At 63.0% G+C, this 19668-nt stretch overlaps 1 protein-coding gene across 2 annotated transcripts in view; it reads left to right on the top strand.

The window, feature by feature from the left end:
• Window positions 1-18144, top strand: part of ADGRL1 (adhesion G protein-coupled receptor L1) — a gene marked incomplete at both ends in the record, with an annotated part of 28455 nt that extends 10311 nt beyond the window's left edge. Inside the window, 21 exons of one of the 2 annotated variants that reach the window (XM_080715048.1) lie at window positions 612-721; window positions 3641-3655; window positions 6822-7622; window positions 8464-8778; window positions 9352-9455; window positions 9728-9913; window positions 10181-10219; window positions 10339-10522; window positions 10670-10792; window positions 11218-11432; window positions 11677-11847; window positions 12232-12441; window positions 12514-12734; window positions 12925-12991; window positions 13271-13362; window positions 14012-14180; window positions 16294-16422; window positions 16543-16639; window positions 16732-16860; window positions 17029-17046; window positions 17405-18144. In XM_080715048.1, coding sequence (XP_080571174.1) covers window positions 612-721; window positions 3641-3655; window positions 6822-7622; window positions 8464-8778; window positions 9352-9455; window positions 9728-9913; window positions 10181-10219; window positions 10339-10522; window positions 10670-10792; window positions 11218-11432; window positions 11677-11847; window positions 12232-12441; window positions 12514-12734; window positions 12925-12991; window positions 13271-13362; window positions 14012-14180; window positions 16294-16422; window positions 16543-16639; window positions 16732-16860; window positions 17029-17046; window positions 17405-18144 — 4135 coding nt within the window. The remainder of the gene's footprint in view (window positions 1-611; window positions 722-3640; window positions 3656-6821; window positions 7623-8463; window positions 8779-9351; window positions 9456-9727; window positions 9914-10180; window positions 10220-10338; window positions 10523-10669; window positions 10793-11217; window positions 11433-11676; window positions 11848-12231; window positions 12442-12513; window positions 12735-12924; window positions 12992-13270; window positions 13363-14011; window positions 14181-16293; window positions 16423-16542; window positions 16640-16731; window positions 16861-17028; window positions 17047-17404) is intronic. The other variant, XM_080715049.1, reaches the window with a different exon arrangement.
• Between the last annotated feature and the right edge of the window lie 1524 nt (window positions 18145-19668).

Raw genomic sequence — 19668 nt, 5'->3', positions numbered from 1 at the left:
GCCTCAGTAGTTTATGATAAGAAAATAAAACAGGGCTGGGGTTGTAGCTAGGAGGTAGAATGTCCCAGGGGTCAATCATCATTACAGAAAAGAGAAAGGGAAGGAAAGAAGGGAGGGGAAGAGAAGGAAGGGCGCTAGGGCACCACAGGACCCCGGCTCAGGCTGACAGCGGCAGGTGTGGGGCGTGGGAGGGCTCTTCCATCCCATTCCCAAGTGTGAGGCTGTGCGGGGCCAGAAGCAGAAGCAGCGGCGGGCGTGGTGGCGCGGCCTCCAGTCCCAGTACTTGGGAGGCCAGAGGCTCTCAGGTCAAAGTCCAGCCTCGGCAACTTAGCAAGGCCCTCTGCAACTTACCAAGACCTTGTTTCAAAATAAAATTAGAATAGAGCTATGGACAGAGCTCAGAAGTAGAATGCCCTTGAGATCAATTCCCAGTACCCTCCCCCGCAAAAGAAAAGTAGAAAAAAGTTTCCATGTGGTAGGAATCGGAAAACAGTGCGGATCTGAGAGCTCTGGGCTGGCCCCCAGCTCCAGCCGCCTCCCACTGACGGCGTCCTCCCCCTGGCCCGGAGCTGCTCCCCGCGGCCCTCTCTAGCGCCTCCTCTCTCCCGCAGGTGTAACAACCGCACGCAGTGTGTGGTGGTCGCCGGCTCGGACGCCTTTCCCGACCCCTGTCCCGGGACCTACAAGTACCTGGAGGTGCAGTACGACTGTGTCCCCTACAGTGAGTCATCTTGTTCCTCCTGCGCACGCGGCCCCCACCGAGTGAGCGAGGAGGAGACACCTTGACCCAACACACTCGTGTGCTCTCACGGGGAAGCCAGGCCCGCTCCCTCCCTCCCTCCCTCGCACGCTCCCAGACACGACATGCATCCACACTGATGCCCGCTGCCCTCGGCCCCTCCCCACGGCACGGTCACGTGGCCGCCGCCCTCACCTGCCCTCACCTGCCCTCACCTGGGGATACCCAGGCCGCGTCCTGGCAGGGTTGCACCTCTCCCCACCTGGACCAGCCGCCTCCCGCCTTCCCTCACACCACTGACCACACCCACCTGTTCCTCCCCCACCCCCTCCCTTGAGCGCTCACACCAGAGGGCCGCTGCCACCCCCCCCCTTCCCAATCACTGAAGCTGGACTCCATCCCGCGGAGGGGCGCACCACCTCTGAGGCCCCCTGGCAGAGCTGATGTGAAGGGCTGGGGACATTCTGAATGGCTCCTATCGCCTGGTGGGTTTGCCCATTACCACAAGAGCACTTCCTGTCTGTAAAGAAAGTGCCACCATGTTGGATTGAGAGGGCCCCCAGGAAGCCTGAGGAAGGCCATCTGGGGAGCAGGAACCTGGCCATCTTGCACCTGGCCAAGGGAAGCAGACAAAGACAGGGTCTCTCCTCCTCAGCACCCGCCCTCAACATCACCCTTCTTTCCCGCCACCCTCTCCTCCCTCACCTGGCTCCCAGAGCCAGCCTGGAGGGGAGGAGGCAGGGCCACCAGGGTGTGTGAGTGAGGGGCGGGGAGCAGGAGGCCCTGTGACTCTTCCCTCCTCTCCCCTCCCGCCCTCCCTCCCGGCCTCCCCACCTTTGGTTTCTCCTGCAGGTGACACAGCGCTGCGGGGGACGCAGGACCGCTCTGTGCTTCTGTAACTTTCTCCTTTTAGCCCTCGCCTTTCCTTTCAGCACCTGAGGACTTCAGCCCAGGTCCGAGGGGACGCCCACGTGCTCCCTGAAGCCTCCCCACAGCACTGGGGACACCGCCCACCTCGCGGCTGGGGCGGCGGGGAGGGGAGGCCGAGTCAGTGAGAGTAGACTCAGGGTGCAGGGAGGACCTGGAGCCAAGGCTTTCATCCCCCTCCACTGAGGGGCGGGGCCTGGGAGATCCCGGGTGTCAGTGTGTCCCGAGCCCGTCTGCACCCAGTGCCCGCCCTGTGCCTGGCCCATGATGTGCTCAGTAAGGGAACCAACGATGCCCCCGTTCCCTCCAGCTGAGCCGCAGTCATCTGCTGGGGGGTGGGGGTCCCAAACCTCTCCTGGATGTTCTGAGGAAAAGAACAGGAAGGGAAGGAGCCCGGGTGTGCCCAGGCCATAGCTACCCACTGCTGCTTCGGCCACCCGGCTTCGCTTCCTTGAGCCTCAGTTTCCCCGCAAGTGGACGGGGCGCTGGGAAGACTGCCTGCGAGGCGCCTCCCAACACCTGGCTGCCGGACACTGCTCGGACACTGCTCGCAGCTCTGGTGGTGACTGCTCTTTACCGCCCCCCAATGGCTGTCATGGCTTTGGTGATCAAAATAAAAACAGCAGTAGATGGCAAACCCAGCTCCTCCCAGGCAGGCAAGGCAGAGGGCAGGTACAGCCCCTGGGCCAGGGAGATGCCACTCGGGTCCGGAAAAGAAACAGCGCCCAGGGCAGAGGAGCTTAGAAAGGCCTGGAGCCAGGCGCTCCGAGTGCAGTCCTGGAGACAGCCCAGGATCTGGGCCCGAGGCAGAACAGTACCCTAGGGAGACGGACGCCTTGTGTGTGCTTAAGGAAGTCAGGGACAGGGCTGATGGGCTGAGCTAAGCTGGCTCCCGGTCCTCCAGAAGAAGGGGCTAGAGTTTAGGGCGGTAGAATCTAGAAGCCAGGCAGGCTGGACATATTCCCTGAGCATGTCCTGAGTGCCAGGCCCCGGGCAAGCGCTGGGAAGGGAGCCAGAGCCCAGGCCTTCAGAGGGGCCAGGAGCACACCCCTCCTGGCCACGCAGCCGGCTTCAGAGGCCGGGGTGGCCCCAGTGCTGGAGAGGGTGGGTCGGGGAGGGGAGGTAGGGGTCCCGCAGGGAGGGGCACGGGACGTGGGGACCCCGACACTGTACTAACGCCTGATTTGCTTTGCAGCTGAGCACAGTCTAACCGCCCCTTCCTCCCCAGGTGCCGCCCGCCCACCGAGGGCCGCGGGCTGGCCGAGCTCTGCTCCTGGGCCCTGGGTGGGCGGGCTGGGAAGCCCCAGGCGTGTCCCTGGGGGAGCGGGGAGCAGTGTGCCATCCCGCCCGCCGCTCCTGCGCCCACCCGACTTCCCCGTCTCCCCCCGGGGGCGTTGCCTGCCCACCTCTGTCGTGTCGCTCTGCCGCCCTCTCTGTGTTTGCGTTTTCTGGGTCAAGGGTTTGGGGGGGCACAGCCCGACCTGGGTGAGGCCAGCCAGCACCGGGTTAGGAAGCCAGCCCCTCCTCCTGGCTGGGAGGAGGTGCCAGGCCACGGGAGACACTGAAACCCTTCTCTGGCCCCAGTTCCAGCAGGAGGGCAGGAGGGCAGCCCCGGTGTCCCCCTACCAGAGCCGCCTCCCAGCTGGGGCCCACCCCTCCCGCCCAGGGCTCTGTGCACCCACTGGCCCGCCCCGCCCCGCGTCTCTCTGTCTCTGTGCCCCCCGCCCCATGTGTCCTCCCTGTCCCCTCTGACTGTCTCCCCAGCACCCCACCCCCACCCCACAGGAAGGGACTTGGGGGCGGGGGCTAAACAGATGCCTCGGAAGGGGTTGGGAAGCAGGAGCGAGGAGAGGAAAGGAAAGGGGCGTGTGGCCAGGAAAGGAACGAAAGCAATTTAATCTCTTTTTTTTCTCTTTTTTTCTTGCACATTTTTTTTCAATTTGTTTTCTCTCTCTCTTCCGATGCTTAAAGTAGAAGTGGAGCAGAAAGGTAAACGCACTGGCACCAATGCCCACCCTGACTCAGCTCTGTTCCGCTGTCATTCTCCTGTGACCTCCCTCCCGCCCGTCTTCTCCCCTGGTGGTCGCGGCCCCACGCGGGCGCCCGGCGGCTCCGCCCTCCAGATCCCCCGTGCTCTCCCGGGCGGACTCTGCCTCCCTCTCTTCCTGTCCCCCTTCCTGGTTGCCCTCGGGGACCTGACCTGTCTCACTGCTTTTGCCTCCTTCAGGAGAAGTGTGTAAGCCTCAGGGCGGTGGGGAGGGAGGGAGGGACTCCCTTCTCCAGCCCCGGGCACTGGGTGAGCTCTCTCCATCTCTGCCCTCTCCCTCCTTTCCCCCTCCTCTTTCTCTTCTCTCTCTCTGTTCTCTATCCTCTCTCCTTCTTTCTCTCCCCCTGCACCTTTTGCAACGGAGTCTGGTTTCTGGGGGAGGCGGGATGGAGGGGCCTCCTTTGTTTTCCTCTCGGGGAGCAGATTCCTCCTCTCTGGGCTGCTGGTGGCTAAGTTCTTCTGGTTGGCGGTTCCAAGGCCCAGAGCTGTTTGTGGTGGACCACCGAGCACCGTCCTCCTGCCCGCCCAGCCCCCGCCTGACCCGGGGGCCCAGCCCTGGGAGGGTGTCAGCGGTCCCCAGCCCCGGGAGGGTGCGGGCGGGCCTGGGGGGCTCGGGCGGGCACATGTGGTTTCTCTCGCACTTGCAAAGCTGCAGTCAGGGTTCCTTCTGGGCTGTGGGGCAGGACCAGGGAGGGGGGCACGGATGCTCCGGGGACCTCCACAGGCACCATAATTTCTTGCAGAGCTCCATTGTGGACTGGGCTATGCCTTATGAGGGTGGCGGGTGTCACGGCTGAAGGGCTTCGGGGGTGGCAAATTGGGGGTGGTTATTTCCTCCCCAGGAAGTTTCTGGAAACTGACAGATCTAGGGCAGGGGCAGGGATGGAGTGGCTCTTCCAGGATCCCTTCGGCCTTGAAATTACGGTGGTCTGTGGAGCATCCCCTGCGTGGGAGGTGGGGATCCCTCTGAGCTGCTTCCCTCCCACCCCATCTCCCCATCTCAGAGAGGCCCCCCACTCCCTGCTCTCCCCTGGAGTCTGTCCCCCGCACCAGCCACTCTTCTTTCAGGCCTGTGGTTTGGAAACCGGCGCACGGATCTCTCCTCGGGTGGGCTGGGGCAGGGAGGGAAGAGGAGGTGCTGGGAGCTTGGTGCTGGGGAGGGGTCCTTGCCAGCCGAGGCCCCAGGCAGACCCGCATTTCTCCCATTCCCTTGGGATGACCTCTAACTGTGCTTTTCCTCCCCTGACACCCTCTGACCAGCTCGGGCTCTCAGACCCTCCACCCCCTTCTCACACACAAACCCTTGGGCTTACTTGTCACACCTGGGGGGGGCCCGACTGGGCAGCGGGGAGACCATGAGGCTCAGAGGGAAAGGGTAGAGGCCAGATGTGCTGGACAGAGGGTTCAGGCCAACCCCAAAGGGCCCCAGGGACAGGGAGATGGCCGTCCCCCAAGCCCAAGCCAGGATGGGTCTGGCTCCAGTCCCACTCCATGTACCAGGCACCCCTCCTCCTGCAAAAAGGGTCTGTGCTCCTGCCTGCTCTGGGCCTGGAGACCCTGGAGCCAGGCTGTCCCCGTCCTGGTCCTGGCCCCACCCCTCGCCACACACAATTGCTGGAGTGGAGACTGAGGGGTGCCTCCTGCCCAAGCCCCTCTGGCCACGGGGCTGGTGCCAAGTCCCAGCCCTCCCTGTCCCTTTAGGGCCAGCTGCTTTGGTGACAGACCAAGCAGGAGCAGAGAATTCACGCAGACCCCACCCCAGCCTGAGCCCTGGTTTGCCTGTGGGTTCTGCTGGCACAGAGGCCAGAGGGAGAGGGAGACTGAGAAAGGCGCAGTCGGCCCTCTGGGGAGGAGGGGAGGGGAGGATCCCGAAGGGACAGGCCAGGAGCAGGTGGCGCTGGGACATGAGGGCTGAGGGCGGGCAGGCCAGCGGCGGCCAACGAGATGCAGTTGAGGTTTTCCTCTTTTCAGGGAATGGGGGGGTGGGGCGGGGCCCCCCACCTTTCTGACATCAGCGCTGCCTTGGTCCCTCCTCCCGAGCCGGGGATGGTCGCAGGTAAATCGGGGTCCGGGGCAGGGGAGGTGGGGGCGGGCTGGGGTGGGCTGGGTCTTTATCCTAGCACCTGGTTCCCTCCCTTGCCCCCTCCGAGCTGGACCTGGGACTGCCCCCGGAGGGACCCCAGGCGGGCCTGGGCCTTGGAGTGAATTCTCTGCTCACCCCTCTCTCCTCCGCCAGCACTAACCCTTTCTTCCCAGGTGGTCTCCGGCGTGCCTCCCTCGAGCCAGGACTTCGCAGAGCCCCACCCCCACCCCCACCCCGTCTCTCTTCCCTCGGTGCAGCTCTCCTCTGCCCTCCCCCAGCTCTCCTGGGCACCCCACCACTCCATGCCCCCTCCCCGTGCACCAGTGTCAGTGTCTGCTGCCGAGTCCAACTCCGAGACCCTGCTGGCTGGGGCGGGGCCGGGCCCCCTAGCCTCGCTGGGGGCCCTCTGGGAGGCCCTGACTAGTTTAGGGGTGCCAGTGGGTGAGGGGCACAGGATGTACTGGGAGTGCCAGCAGAGCGGGCGCCCCTTTGCCTCTCGCGTCCTGCGCTGGGGTTGCCCCGACACCCACAGTGGCTGTGGGCACATCATAACCTTGCAGTATCTGCAGGAGGAAGAAATTTGAAATAAACCGGACCCCTCTGTCCTGGTGTGGTTGGTGAAGGGCCCTGGACTGGTAGTTCTTCCACAGGGCCAGAGAGGAAGGACAGGAGCCAGGTGCTGAGCCTGGACTTGGAGGCCCCGGAGGCTCACTGTCCTCCGGCACGCCGGCACTGGCTCTGGGAGGGATCTTGCCAAGCCCCCAGCCTGTGGGGTCTCTAGCAGCCAGGGAAGGGAAGAGGGGTACCATCTCCCCACTAACCCTGATCTTGATGGCCTCCAGGGTGGACAGCTCCAGGGAGAGGGGCAGCTGGGGGGCGGGGGAAACCCCCTTCCCATCACCAGCCCTACCAAGCAACCGTGACTGCAGCAGCGGGAGGGGACAGCCCGGCTCCCCGGCTGCTCGGCCAACTTGCCTCTCTCTCCCCTCTCTCCCGCCGCCCGCCCGCCCGCCCGCCCGGCCCAGTCTTCGTGTGCCCCGGGACCCTGCAGAAGGTGCTGGAGCCCACCTCGACGCACGAGTCGGAGCACCAGTCGGGCGCGTGGTGCAAGGACCCGCTGCAGGCAGGCGACCGCATCTACGTGATGCCCTGGATCCCCTACCGCACCGACACGCTGACCGAGTACGCCTCGTGGGAGGACTACGTGGCCGCGCGCCACACCACCACCTACCGGCTGCCCAACCGCGTGGACGGCACCGGCTTCGTGGTGTACGACGGCGCCGTCTTCTACAACAAGGAGCGCACACGCAACATCGTCAAGTACGACCTGCGGACGCGCATCAAGAGCGGGGAGACGGTCATCAACACGGCCAACTACCACGACACCTCGCCCTACCGCTGGGGGGGCAAGACGGACATCGACCTGGCGGTGGACGAGAACGGGCTGTGGGTCATCTACGCCACCGAGGGCAACAACGGGCGGCTGGTGGTGAGCCAGCTCAACCCCTACACGCTGCGCTTCGAGGGCACGTGGGAGACCGGCTACGACAAGCGCTCGGCGTCCAACGCCTTCATGGTGTGCGGCGTGCTCTACGTGCTGCGCTCCGTCTACGTGGACGACGACAGCGAGGCGGCCGGCAACCGCGTAGACTACGCCTTCAACACCAATGCCAACCGCGAGGAGCCCGTCAGCCTGGCCTTCCCCAACCCCTACCAGTTCGTTTCCTCGGTCGACTACAACCCGCGCGACAACCAGCTCTACGTCTGGAACAACTATTTCGTGGTGCGCTATGGGCTGGAGTTTGGGCCGCCCGACCCCAGTGCCGGTGAGGAGGGCTCGCGTCCGCTGGTACCCGCGGCCCCCGGGGTCTCAGGATGGGGTGCCCACTGCAGCTCTTGGGGACCTGGAGGTGGGTTCGGGGCCGAGCGGTGGAAGGAAAACAAAGGCAACGCTTCCTGGTTGACTCACCCGGTGCTCACTGTACGTGAGACACCAAGCCCGTTTTACAGAGGAGAAAACAGGCCCTGGGTGACTAGAGGGTTCTCTTATCTAAGGCTTTGAGCCCAGAACTCTGAATTCCTGATGGCTGAGCTGCATGCCTGTGCCAGGGTCTCGGAACCCTTGAATCCAGCAGAGTCCAGGGCGGGAGCCTGGTATCTTTAGCGCAGGGAACGCTGAACTGCGGGTGGGAACGGAATGGAGCCCCGTGCTATCTCAGTGCACGGCCTGACGCCAGCCCTGAGCAGCCCCAGGGCTCCAGCGAGCTTCAGTCCAATTTCCTTTGCAAATGGGGAAACCAAGGCTCCCAGAGGGGAGGAGTGCTGCCAGGTAACAGACCAGGTAGAACTCAAATGGGGCTGAGCTGTGTTCACAGCCAGGCACACCCGTCCTCGCCGGATCTCCCTTGACCCCAGGGTGCGTGTGTGTGTACTTTTACCACTTTTGACACTCCACATGGCCCCTTGGGCGTGGGGCCTTCTGTGGGTACATAGGCTTGGGCAGACCAGCACCCGGACTGAGCAGGGCCAGCACACCTCCCCCTCCAGGAGGGAAGAAAGATGCCAGGATGGCCATTGGCATACCCGGCATTGTTTCATGCTGTGCCTGGGTATACCACGGTGGAGCCCCTTGTGGGTGACCTTGCCTTGTGTCCCCTCTCCCTCCAGGCCCAGCCACTTCCCCACCCCTCAGCACCACCACGACAGCCCGGCCCACACCCCTCACCAGCACAGCCTCACCTGCGGCCACCACCCCACTCCGCCGGGCACCCCTCACCACGCACCCAGTGGGCGCCATCAACCAGCTGGGTCCCGACCTGCCTCCAGCCACGGCCCCAGCACCCAGCACCCGGCGGCCTCCAGCCCCCAATCTGCACGTGTCCCCTGAGCTCTTCTGCGAGCCCCGAGAGGTACGGCGGGTCCAGTGGCCGGCTACCCAGCAGGGCATGCTGGTGGAGAGGCCGTGCCCCAAGGGAACTCGAGGTGAGTGCAGAGGTTATAGCCGCCGCCGCTGGGCTGGCCTGGGGAGGGACGGGACACCTGGCTTAGCACAGACAGCTCACCCATCCTCCCGCTGCAGCTGGCGGGTTGAGGGCAGGCTCAGGGCCCACCTGCGTGTAGCTGGGTCCTCAGCGCAGGGCACGGCGCAGCTCAGTCAGCGCAGGGGCTGCGCCCAGGGCGGGGCCTGGCTCCAGCACAGCTGGGCAGCAGCCGCCAGATGTCCTGACGCAACGCGCAGCTGGAGGGCCAGAGGAGGCAAGGCCAGGTGCTCTGGGACCTGAGGGCAGGGTGGGAGAGGTTTGTGGAGAGGGTTTGCGGAATGGGCTTTGCTGAAAGCTAGGCAGAGTCAGAAGAGGGTCCACGGGCACGCAGGGAGTGAGGGCTCGCCCTGCCACCTCTGGAGCCTCCGTTCGCTGTCCGGCCCGCTTCAGGTCTTCCTTTCCATGTCCCCCACCCTCTCTCCTGGCCCGCTCATCCCCACTTTCTGTTGCCTCTGGCCCATCCTCCTCTCCTTCCCTCTGGCTCCCTGTCTGTCCCGTCTGTCTGTCCCTACAGGAATTGCCTCCTTCCAGTGTCTACCAGCCCTGGGGCTCTGGAATCCCCGGGGCCCTGACCTCAGCAACTGCACCTCCCCCTGGGTCAACCAGGTGGCCCAGAAGGTACCAGCAACCGCTGCCCTTCGAAGGCAGGCGCGTTTACTTGGTCCTGGGCCCTGGACGGCTGGGCCCCACAGGGATAGTGGGAGCAATGGGGGCGCCTAGGGGCTGGCAGGTCCGGAAGGCCGGACTGTGGGGGTCCCTCCCACAGGAGAAGGAGAAGCAGAGGGAGGAACGGGAGGGGCCGTGCAGGCCAGGCGTGTGGCGGGAACGTGGGAGCAGGCAGGACAGTCCCTGACCGACATGGGGACCCTCTTCCTCCCCACCTTGTACAGATCAAGAGCGGAGAGAATGCGGCCAACATTGCCAGTGAGCTGGCCCGCCACACCCGGGGCTCCATCTATGCAGGGGACGTCTCCTCCTCTGTGAAGCTCATGGAGCAGCTGCTGGACATCCTGGACGCCCAGCTGCAGGCCCTGCGGCCCATTGAGCGCGAGTCAGCCGGCAAGAACTACAACAAGGTGGGCCACTTGGTGGTGGGGGGTGTGCCCGGCTGGGGCGCCCGGCTGGTGGGGAGTGCGCCCGGCTGGGTGGGGGCTGACTGGTGGGGAGTGCACCCGGCTTGGGGGCCCAACTGGTGTGCCTGAGCCAGGCAGGCAGGGAGGAGGACCTGTGGGGCTGCTGGCTTTGACTCCAGGTCTGCCCTCGACGGCCCAGGGTATCCAGAATGTTGGGGTTTGAAGCACGGCCGCAGCCCAGGCCTCAACCACCTCTCTCTCTTTGCCTAGATGCACAAGCGAGAGAGAACCTGCAAGGATTATATCAAGGTGAGACCCAGAGGCCTGCCGCCTGAGGGGAGAGGGGCTGGGGTCGAGAGGAGAGACACAGAGCACACCCCAAGGGCCTGGAGGATGGGGACTCAGCACTGTCCCCACTGCCGGTGCAGGCTGTGGTGGAAACGGTGGACAACCTGCTCCGGCCAGAGGCGCTGGAGTCCTGGAAGGACATGAACGCCACAGAACAGGTGCACACGGCCACCATGCTTCTGGACGTCCTGGAAGAGGGCGCCTTCCTGCTGGCGGACAATGTCAGGGAGCCCGCCCGCTTCCTAGCAGCCAAGCAGAATGTGGGTGAGTGCTGCAGCCGCCCGAGGGCCAGTCGGGAGTGCCTCAAATCCATGGCCTGCCTAGCCCGGGCGCCACGGGCCTCACGTTGTAGCCCGAGCCCGTGTGGGGCAGACCCTAATGGGATGTGTCCTGCCGTACCTGTCCCCACAGTGTTGGAAGTCACAGTCTTGAACACGGAGGGCCAGGTGCAGGAGCTGGTGTTCCCCCAGGAGTATCCCAGCGAGAACTCCATCCAGCTGTCTGCCAACACCATCAAGCAGAACAGCCGCAATGGTGAGCGTCCCCACGAGGCCACGGCCAGTGCCCAGCCCCCGGCCCACCGCCATCTCGGCCCCATTCATGCAGGGTAGCGGTTCTGAACTTCTGCCATGTTTTACCTGCTCAACTAGTATAAAATATCAGGGGACACGTGGATCCCCCAAAGACCTGTGGAGCCCTGGGTGTGCAGAGCTGTCTCAAAGATGATAGGGATTCGCCCAGGTCACACAGGAGGGAGGGACCAGTGAGGAACCCGCCCCCTGTGTCCTGGCCACTTGGCTGCTGCCCCGAACTGCCCATAGCCGAGGGGTGGACTCATGGGAAGGCGCCGGCCTGGCCTGGACTTGGGGTGCTGGTGACTGCAGCGCTGGGCACTGGGTCGCTGGGCAGGGTGTGCCAGCAGAGGCATCAGCATGTCCCCTTGTGCCTGTGCTCCTCAGGGGTGGTCAAAGTCGTTTTCATCCTGTACAACAACCTGGGCCTCTTCCTGTCCACGGAGAACGCCACGGTGAAGCTGGCAGGCGAGGCAGGCGCGGGGGGCCCAGGTGGTGCCTCCCTGGTGGTAAACTCGCAAGTCATCGCGGCCTCCATCAACAAGGAGTCCAGCCGCGTGTTCCTCATGGACCCCGTCCTCTTCACCGTGGCCCACCTGGAGGTGAGCGAGGCGCCCTCTGCGGTGGGGGTCCAGTACCCTCCTGTTTCTGGACTGTGCGCCCCACTGTGTGATCACCCGCTCCAAGAGCAAGTTGCCTTCCTGCCTTGGGTCACCCGCCCTAGACCCTTGGTCCCCGAGATGCGGCCATCTTACAGGGCCTGTCATGCCTGTCACTGTCCATAGCCAGGCATGGGGGCTAAGATGGCGTTGCCCAGTTCTGACCCCATCCATGACCACATAACAGGCCAAGAACCACTTCAATGCCAACTGCTCCTTCTGGAACTACTCTGAGCGCTCTATGCTGGGCTACTGGTCAACCCAGGGCTGCCGCCTGGTGGAGTCCAACAAGACACACACCACCTGTGCCTGCAGCCACCTCACCAACTTTGCTGTGCTCATGGCTCACCGAGAGATTGTAAGCTGGCTGGCGCTCTGCCCTGCCGGGCGGGCCGTGTTGGTAGCCCGGCTTTGCATGGCAACCTAGAGAGCTCAGCATGGGCAGAGCCAGGGAAGGCCGTGTGGGCGTGGGGGCTGGCAGTCCTTCCTGCAGCGAGGCCTTGCGGCTCTCTGGTCCCAGTCCCACCCTCTCCCAAGGCATTCTGGAAAAGCACACCAGTGTTGATATCTCTCCACGGGCCTTCCAGAGCATGAGGAGGAGAGCGTGCCGCCTGCAGCGGGTGGGGGCCGGCCAGCTGGCAGGGTGGACAGCGCTGGAGGTCCCTGTGGCCCCAGCTGAGCCCTGAGCATGCCTGGCTGTGTGCAAAGCCAGGGCCTGAGTGTGCCCTGCTCCCATCCCCAGTACCAGGGCCGCATCAATGAGCTGCTGCTGTCAGTCATCACCTGGGTGGGCATCGTGATCTCTCTGGTGTGCCTGGCCATCTGCATCTCCACCTTCTGCTTCCTGCGGGGCCTGCAGACCGACCGCAACACCATCCACAAGAACCTGTGTATCAACCTCTTCCTGGCCGAGCTGCTCTTCCTGGTCGGCATAGACAAGACTCAGTATGAGGTGGGCTGGGGCTGGGCAGGGGGGCCCAGGGTGGGTGCGGCCGGCGTGGGCCTTACCCTGCTGCCCCCGCAGATCGCCTGCCCCATCTTTGCCGGCTTGCTGCATTACTTCTTCCTGGCTGCCTTCTCCTGGTTGTGCCTGGAGGGCGTGCACCTCTACCTGCTGCTGGTGGAGGTGTTTGAGAGCGAGTATTCCCGCACCAAGTATTACTACCTGGGCGGCTACTGCTTCCCGGCCCTGGTGGTAGGCATCGCTGCAGCCATCGACTACCGCAGCTACGGCACCGAGAAGGCGTGAGTATTCGCCCCACCTTCCCTAGGGCCCTCCTGCCTGGCTATGCTCATCAGCACTCTCTGGGCCAGGACTCTCGGGTCACCAGCCTCTCTCCTGATCCCAGAGGCTATAGCCAGCAAAGTCTCTGGCCTCCTGGGGTCAGAAGAAGTGCCCCTGGCTTCTCTTTACCTGGTCCTGTTTCTTTTCCAGCTGCTGGCTTCGAGTGGACAATTATTTCATCTGGAGCTTCATAGGGCCTGTCTCCTTTGTTATCGTGGTAAGTTTTGGAAGGCGGCCGCTCTGAGCACTTCCTTCCACCAGGCTGCCCTCGGCCCCAAGCCCCCAGCCCTGAGGCAGCCAGGTCCCCAGCCACAGTGATTGGAGCCCCTCCTGTGTGCCGGGCTGCAGCCCTGTCCTCCCGGCAGCGCCTCATGCATCTGAGGCTCTCCCAGCAGAGGAGGCTATGAGGAAGGGAGTTGGGAGCTGAGACCTGGCCCCACAGCTGGGAACGGGACCGGGAAGGACTCAGCCTCGCCTCCCCTTGCTCGGTCCCCAGGTGAACCTGGTGTTCCTCATGGTGACCCTGCACAAGATGATCCGGAGCTCATCTGTGCTCAAGCCCGACTCCAGTCGCCTGGACAACATTAAGTGAGTTTCGCCCCAGCCCCGGCCCCAGGAACCCCACGCTGGGCCTAGCCTCTGCAGGTTTCCCAAAATGTGGTCCTGTAACTGTGCCATCATTAAGTATCCAACCGGGGTTTGATTATGCTCACTGGGTACCTATTTACCAGTACTGGGAAACATCACCAGCGACCTGGCCTGGGGTTTTAGGGATGTAAGTGCAGAGAGTGAGGCCAACAAAATGGGAGCCTGGTTCCAGTCAACTTCAAGGAAAGCAGCAGTGTGCAGCTAGTGGAAGAGTGTGTGCCTAGCACGCATGGTTCCCTGGGTTCCATCCCCGGCACCAGGAAGGAAGGGAGGGAGGGAGGGCGGGCGGGCAGGCAGGCAGGCGGGCTGCAATGTGTAGTTTGACTCAGGAATATGGCAGAACGATAAAACTCGCCAGGGAATGACTGATGTTCACAGAACCCTGGCTGCCAGCCGGGCCCCTCTGCTTCCAATACCCCTGGTTGGAGATGTCACCACGAAAGCCCCTCCTGCAGCCTGCCTGGCCCAGCTGGGTCTCTGAGGATGGCACCAGCTGCCTGAGTGCCCCTCTTGGCATGGGGGTGCAGGGCATGGCCAGGGCCGGGACCACCTCTGGTAGTGCCCTGATCTGGGTGTGCCCACGCCCCAGGTCCTGGGCCCTGGGGGCCATCGCGCTGCTCTTCCTGCTGGGGCTCACCTGGGCTTTCGGCCTCCTCTTCATCAACAAGGAGTCTGTGGTCATGGCCTATCTCTTCACTACCTTCAACGCCTTCCAGGGGGTCTTCATCTTCGTCTTTCACTGCGCCTTACAGAAGAAGGTGAGGTGGGGCAGGGTGCCCAGGGACTAGGCACCCAGGGGATCCCCACACATGCCACAGGCCCCTGCACTCTCCGGCACAACCTGTGTCCCCTGGGAGGGGAGAAGAGGCTCTGAAGGAGGATTCAGCCAGGGATGAGAGGATCCTAGAAAAAACAGCAAGAGCAGGGTACAGTGGCGCACGCTTGTAGTCCCAGTACTTGGGAGCAGAGACAGAAGGATCACAGGTTCAAGCCAGCCTTGGTAACTTAGTAAGACCCTCAGTGACTTAGCGAGACCCTGTTTCCAAATTAAAACAAAAAAGCAAGCTACAGCCGGGTGTGGTAGCACACACTTGTAATCCCAGCACTTGGGAGGCTGAGACATGAGGATCGCACAGGTTCAAAGTCAGCCTCAGCTACTTAGTGAGGCTCTCAGCAACCTAGTGAGACCCTGTTTCCAAATAAAATATAAAATAGGGCTGGGAGTGTAGCCCAGAGGTAGAAAGCCCCTGGGTGCCATCCCCAGTAACACACACACACATACACACACACACACACACACACACACACACACACACACACACACACAAACAAGCTACAAGTTGGGCATGGTAGCGCATGCTTATAATCTCAGTACGTGGGAAGCTGAGACAGGAGGACCCAGGTTCACGTCCAGCCTCAGATACTTAGCGAAGCCCTCCTTAACTTAGTGGAACCCTGTTTCAAAATAAAGAATTTTTTAAAAATCGCACTGGGGCCGGGCGTGGTGGTGCACGCTTGTAATCCCCACGCTTGGGAGGCAGAGACAGGAGGATCACGCAGGTTCGAAGCCAGCCCCACGCACTGGCTTGAAGCCAGCCGCACGCACTGGCATAGGAGACCCTGTTTCCAAATAAAAATGTAAAATAGGTCTGGGAGTGTAGCCCGGAGGTAGAAGGGCTTCCAGGAACCCCAGTACCACCAAAAAAAAAAAAAAAAAATTCGCGCTGGGGGTGTAGCTCGGAGATAGAATGCCCCTGGGTTCGATTCCCAGCACCACACATACACACACACACACACACACACACACACACACACAGCCAGCTCCAGCTGCTCAATGGAGCACAAAAGCAGAACAGATGTAGTCATGAGCGCTCACTGTCACCACAGCACGGGGCGCGACTCTGGCCTGCCGCTGGGAGGTGACAGGGCACCATTGTGATGGAACATTTTCCCCCATAGTATTTCTGGAAAGAACTGTAAATTCTGGGGTGACAGAAAAGTCCTTTCTGAAATAAACGTGTTAAAGTCAGGATCTCAAAAAGAAACAGGAGACAGCAGCAGAGGCGCGCGAGGGAATACAGCCTGAGACTCTAGTCGTGGGAGTGGGCTGGGGCGTTTGTAGCATCGGCGTAGGGCTACAGGGCTGCCAGGCTGGGGGACTGTGGGGGCCAGGCCACAAGAATCCCTTTGGCAAGGGACACTGACCTTGCACCTGCTTTGCCCCAAACCCTCTTATGTGAGGCCCTCGGTTTCATCCCCAGCATGGCAAGGAAGTGCATAAATATATAGGAGAATGTGCGTGTATTCTATGCCGAGTGTGCCATTTTATGGTTTTTTTTTTTGGGTTTTTTGGTTTTTTTGTTTTTTTTGGTGGTACTGGGGATGGAACCCAGAGGCTTTCTACCTCCGGGCTATACTCCCAGACCTTTTTTATATTTTATTTGGAAACAGGGTCTCGCTAAGTTGCTGAAAACCTCACTCAGTAGCTGAGGCTGGCTTTGAACCCCTGTGATCCTCCTGTCTCAGCCTCCCAAGCGCGGGGATTACAAGCGTGCGCCACCACGCCCGGCTTGTGCGCCATTTTATGTAAGGGAGTTGAGGCCCATTCTCCCTGGGCCTGACCTACGTGCCTGGTACATAGTGGATGCTCACTGAGGATCTGCTGAGCCTGTGAGTGAATGTCTGAGAAGTGGCTAGCCGAGGCAGAGAAAAGAAGACAGGCCCCAGTGAGACGAGGGTGAGCTCGAACAGCTGACCTTTGGGGGACAGAAGAGAGCCAGGTTTCTGTGGCTGCCAGGCGATGCCCGGAGGCCACCCGTGCCGGGAGCGGGGGCTCTGGTCCCGGCCAGCTAACCGTGCCCTCGCCCCCAGGTGCACAAGGAGTACAGCAAGTGCCTGCGTCACTCCTACTGCTGCATTCGCTCCCCGCCCGGGGGCGCGCACGGCTCCCTCAAGACCTCGGCCATGCGGAGCAACACCCGATACTACACGGGCACCCAGGTACCGGCGGCCGGGGAGCACGCAGCCTGGGTCTCTAAGGGTCCGTCAGGAGCACAGGCTCAGAGAGATGCCAGAGGGTGGTGGCCCCTGGACCCCCTCACATCTGGGCTGTGTCTGCAGAGCCGAATTCGGAGGATGTGGAATGACACCGTGAGGAAACAGACAGAATCCTCCTTCATGGCGGGCGACATCAACAGCACCCCTACCCTGAACCGAGGTGAGAAGGCACCCCTGTACCCTGTTCCTGTCCCTTAGGAACTTTGGGCAGGTACCATGGGGACCCCCTGCTAACCTCTGAACTTTGGGCAGGTACCATGGGGAACCACCTGCTAACCAACCCCGTGCTGCAGCCCCGGGGGGGCACCAGCCCCTACAACACTCTCATCGCCGAGTCGGTGGGCTTCAATCCCTCTTCACCCCCTGTCTTCAATTCTCCAGGTGAGGGTGCTCTGGGGGGCTGGCCCTAGGGGCCTCCACTTGGGGCACCTCCACCCTCAGCTGGAGCGCGGGCTCTGCACTCTAAACTCACCTGTTCTCTCTCCTCTCCTCTCTCCTCCCCCTCTCCTGTCCTGTCCTGTCCTCTCCTGTCCTGGCTGGAACCTGCAGGGAGCTACCGGGAACCCAGTAAGTAGGACTGCTTCCTGGTAGTGTTTCCAGAGCTGGGAGGAACACTGGCTTTCTCGGGTGGGCTCACATGGGAACAAGCTCAGGATGTGCCCCCGACAGCCTCTGGCCTGGCAGCAGGGCGGGTGGAGCCACTGAGTTGGTGATGGGAATGGGGTGGTGACGGCCAAGCACGGGCAGTTGGTCCAGACGCCCAGGCTTCCAGCTGCTGAGATTCCGAGACCCCTGATGCCCCCCACCCCCAATGCACACTGCTTGGCTGCTCTCCCCACAGCAGGTAAGGAAAGAGAGGAATGTCAAACCAGAGTGCGCAGCAGCCAGTCCCCGCCTCTCCTCCTGACCTGCCCTCTGCCCGCAGAGCATACCTTGGGTGGCCGGGAGGCCTGTGGCATGGACACCCTGCCCCTCAACGGCAACTTCAACAACAGCTACTCCTTGCGAAGCGGGGATTTCCCCCCGGGGGACGGGGGCCCGGAGCCGCCCCGTGGCCGGAACCTGGCCGATGCAGCCGCCTTTGAGAAGATGATCATCTCGGAGCTGGTGCACAATAACCTGCGGGGTGGCGGCGGCACCAAGGGTCCCCCGCCCCCCGAGCCCCCTGTGCCCCCCGTGCCAGGGGGCAGCGGCGAGGAGGAGGCCGGCGGGCCCGGAAGCGCTGACCGGGCGGAGATCGAACTTCTCTACAAGGCCCTGGAGGAGCCGCTGCTGCTGCCCCGGGCCCAGTCGGTGCTGTACCAGAGCGACCTGGACGAGTCGGAGAGCTGCGCTGCCGAGGACGGTGCCGCCAGCCGGCCCCTCTCCTCCCCTCCGGGCCGGGACTCCCTCTATGCCAGCGGGGCCAACCTGCGGGACTCGCCCTCCTACCCGGACAGCAGCCCCGAGGGGCCCAGTGAGGCCCTGCCCCCGCCCCCACCCGCACCCCCTGGGCCCCCCGAAATCTACTACACCTCGCGCCCGCCGGCCCTGGTGGCCCGGAACCCCCTGCAGGGCTACTACCAGGTGCGGCGGCCTAGCCACGAGGGCTACCTGGCAGCCCCGGGCCTCGAGGGGCCAGGGCCTGACGGGGACGGGCAGATGCAGCTGGTCACCAGTCTTTGAGGCGACCCCATGGACCAGGGGCTGGTGGCCCGGGCCAGGGAAGGACCTCTGGGCAGGCTCTGGTGGGAGAGGGAGATGGACAGAGGCTGGTGGGCCACTCTCCCCAGGCACCTCTGCCCCGGGCCTGTGGTACCCACGGGAGCTCTGCGTGGGGCCAAGGAGCCGGGTCACAGGGTTTCCCACCAGCCACATGCACCAGCTCTAGCTCTACTTGGGAACTTGCAGTGAGGAGGAGCCCAGAGCCTCCAGGGGAGGGATGACTGGCAGGGCACAGCCCACTTCCGGACTCGCCTGCCCACTCCGGCCCCTGGAGGGAGGGAGGGAGGGAGGGAGGGACCCCTCTCCTGGGCATAGAGGCTGCTAAAGGCCCCACGGGCCCACCGTCAGCTGCTCTTCTCTGGCTGCACCAGAAGGGAGCAGTGGGCAGGACAGACAGGTTCCTGCTCCTGGGAGACGGGGTCTCTGGCCCGGGAGCAGGCCCAGGCCCAGGGAGCGGCCATGGTGGCTGATGGTTTAGAGGTGGGACTCTCAGAAGCTCCTTTCCCCTTGCTGTTGTCCCTGCCTCCCAAACAAGCCTGTCCCCTCGGCCTCCCAAGAGTGCACCCCACGACCCCTCCCTTGGGGTGACTCCTGACGAAGCACAACTCCCCACAGGCCCACGGGGGCCACACTCGGGCAGTTCCCGGTCCTGTGGGCTCAGCTGTCTGGGGAGCAGATTTGGGTCTGGATCTCCCTGGGGAGTGGGTCCCGGGCTTGGATCTTTCCCTAGGGAGGCCCTCTCACCCTTTCCTCTCTCGTCCTCCTCCTCCCCCATTGCTGTAAATATTTCAACGAAATGGAAAAGAAAAAAAAAAGACAAAAAAAAAAAAAAAGAAAGAAAAGAAAATCTCATCACTTGAAGCCACCGGGCACCCGTGGCCCAGGCCAGCCCGGACTCTCCGGAGCAGAGCGGCGCCGCCGGCCCCGGCAGCCAGGACTTCTCCGTGTACGTGTGCATCCCCAGCCAGGGCGGGCGGGCCGCCAGAGCAGCTTTTTACAATCCAGAGACAGAAAACAAAATCTAGAAGCAACAGCGAAACAAAGAACCCGTCTCCTTCCCAGCACCTGGCACCCAGCACCCGTCATGGCCTCCCTTCCTGCTCTGCCTGCCCTCCTGGGGCGTGTACCTCACTGCCTGCCCCAGGACCAAAGGCCTGCCCCTCTCCACTCCCACTGGCCCAGGGGAGGCACCCTCACACCCAAAGATGCTTCTGCCAAGATGGCTGGCCACCCCTCAGAGTTCCTACTCCTTGTACATTGCTTCTGGGACTCTGCAGGTGGGAAGAGGCTGGCTTCCCATCTGGAGAGGGAGCTGGGGAAGGAAGGTGGGCGAGAGCAGCAGCGGGCGTGGCGTCCCAGGCTGGTGGCAGTGGTGATGTCCTCTCTGGGGGAGGAAGGGACTGAGGTGAGAGGTCACCTTCCCTCTTCATCCTCCACAGGGGAGGCAAAGCCAGGTACCAGGCCTGGGCCAGGATGCCCATGTCT

The sequence above is a fragment of the Muscardinus avellanarius genome (assembly GCF_963383645.1).
Source record: "Muscardinus avellanarius genome assembly, chromosome: 18".
Taxonomy (NCBI): domain Eukaryota; kingdom Metazoa; phylum Chordata; class Mammalia; order Rodentia; family Gliridae; genus Muscardinus; species Muscardinus avellanarius.
Note: the sequence above shows the minus strand (reverse complement) of the source record. Positions and strands in the feature narration are given on the sequence as shown.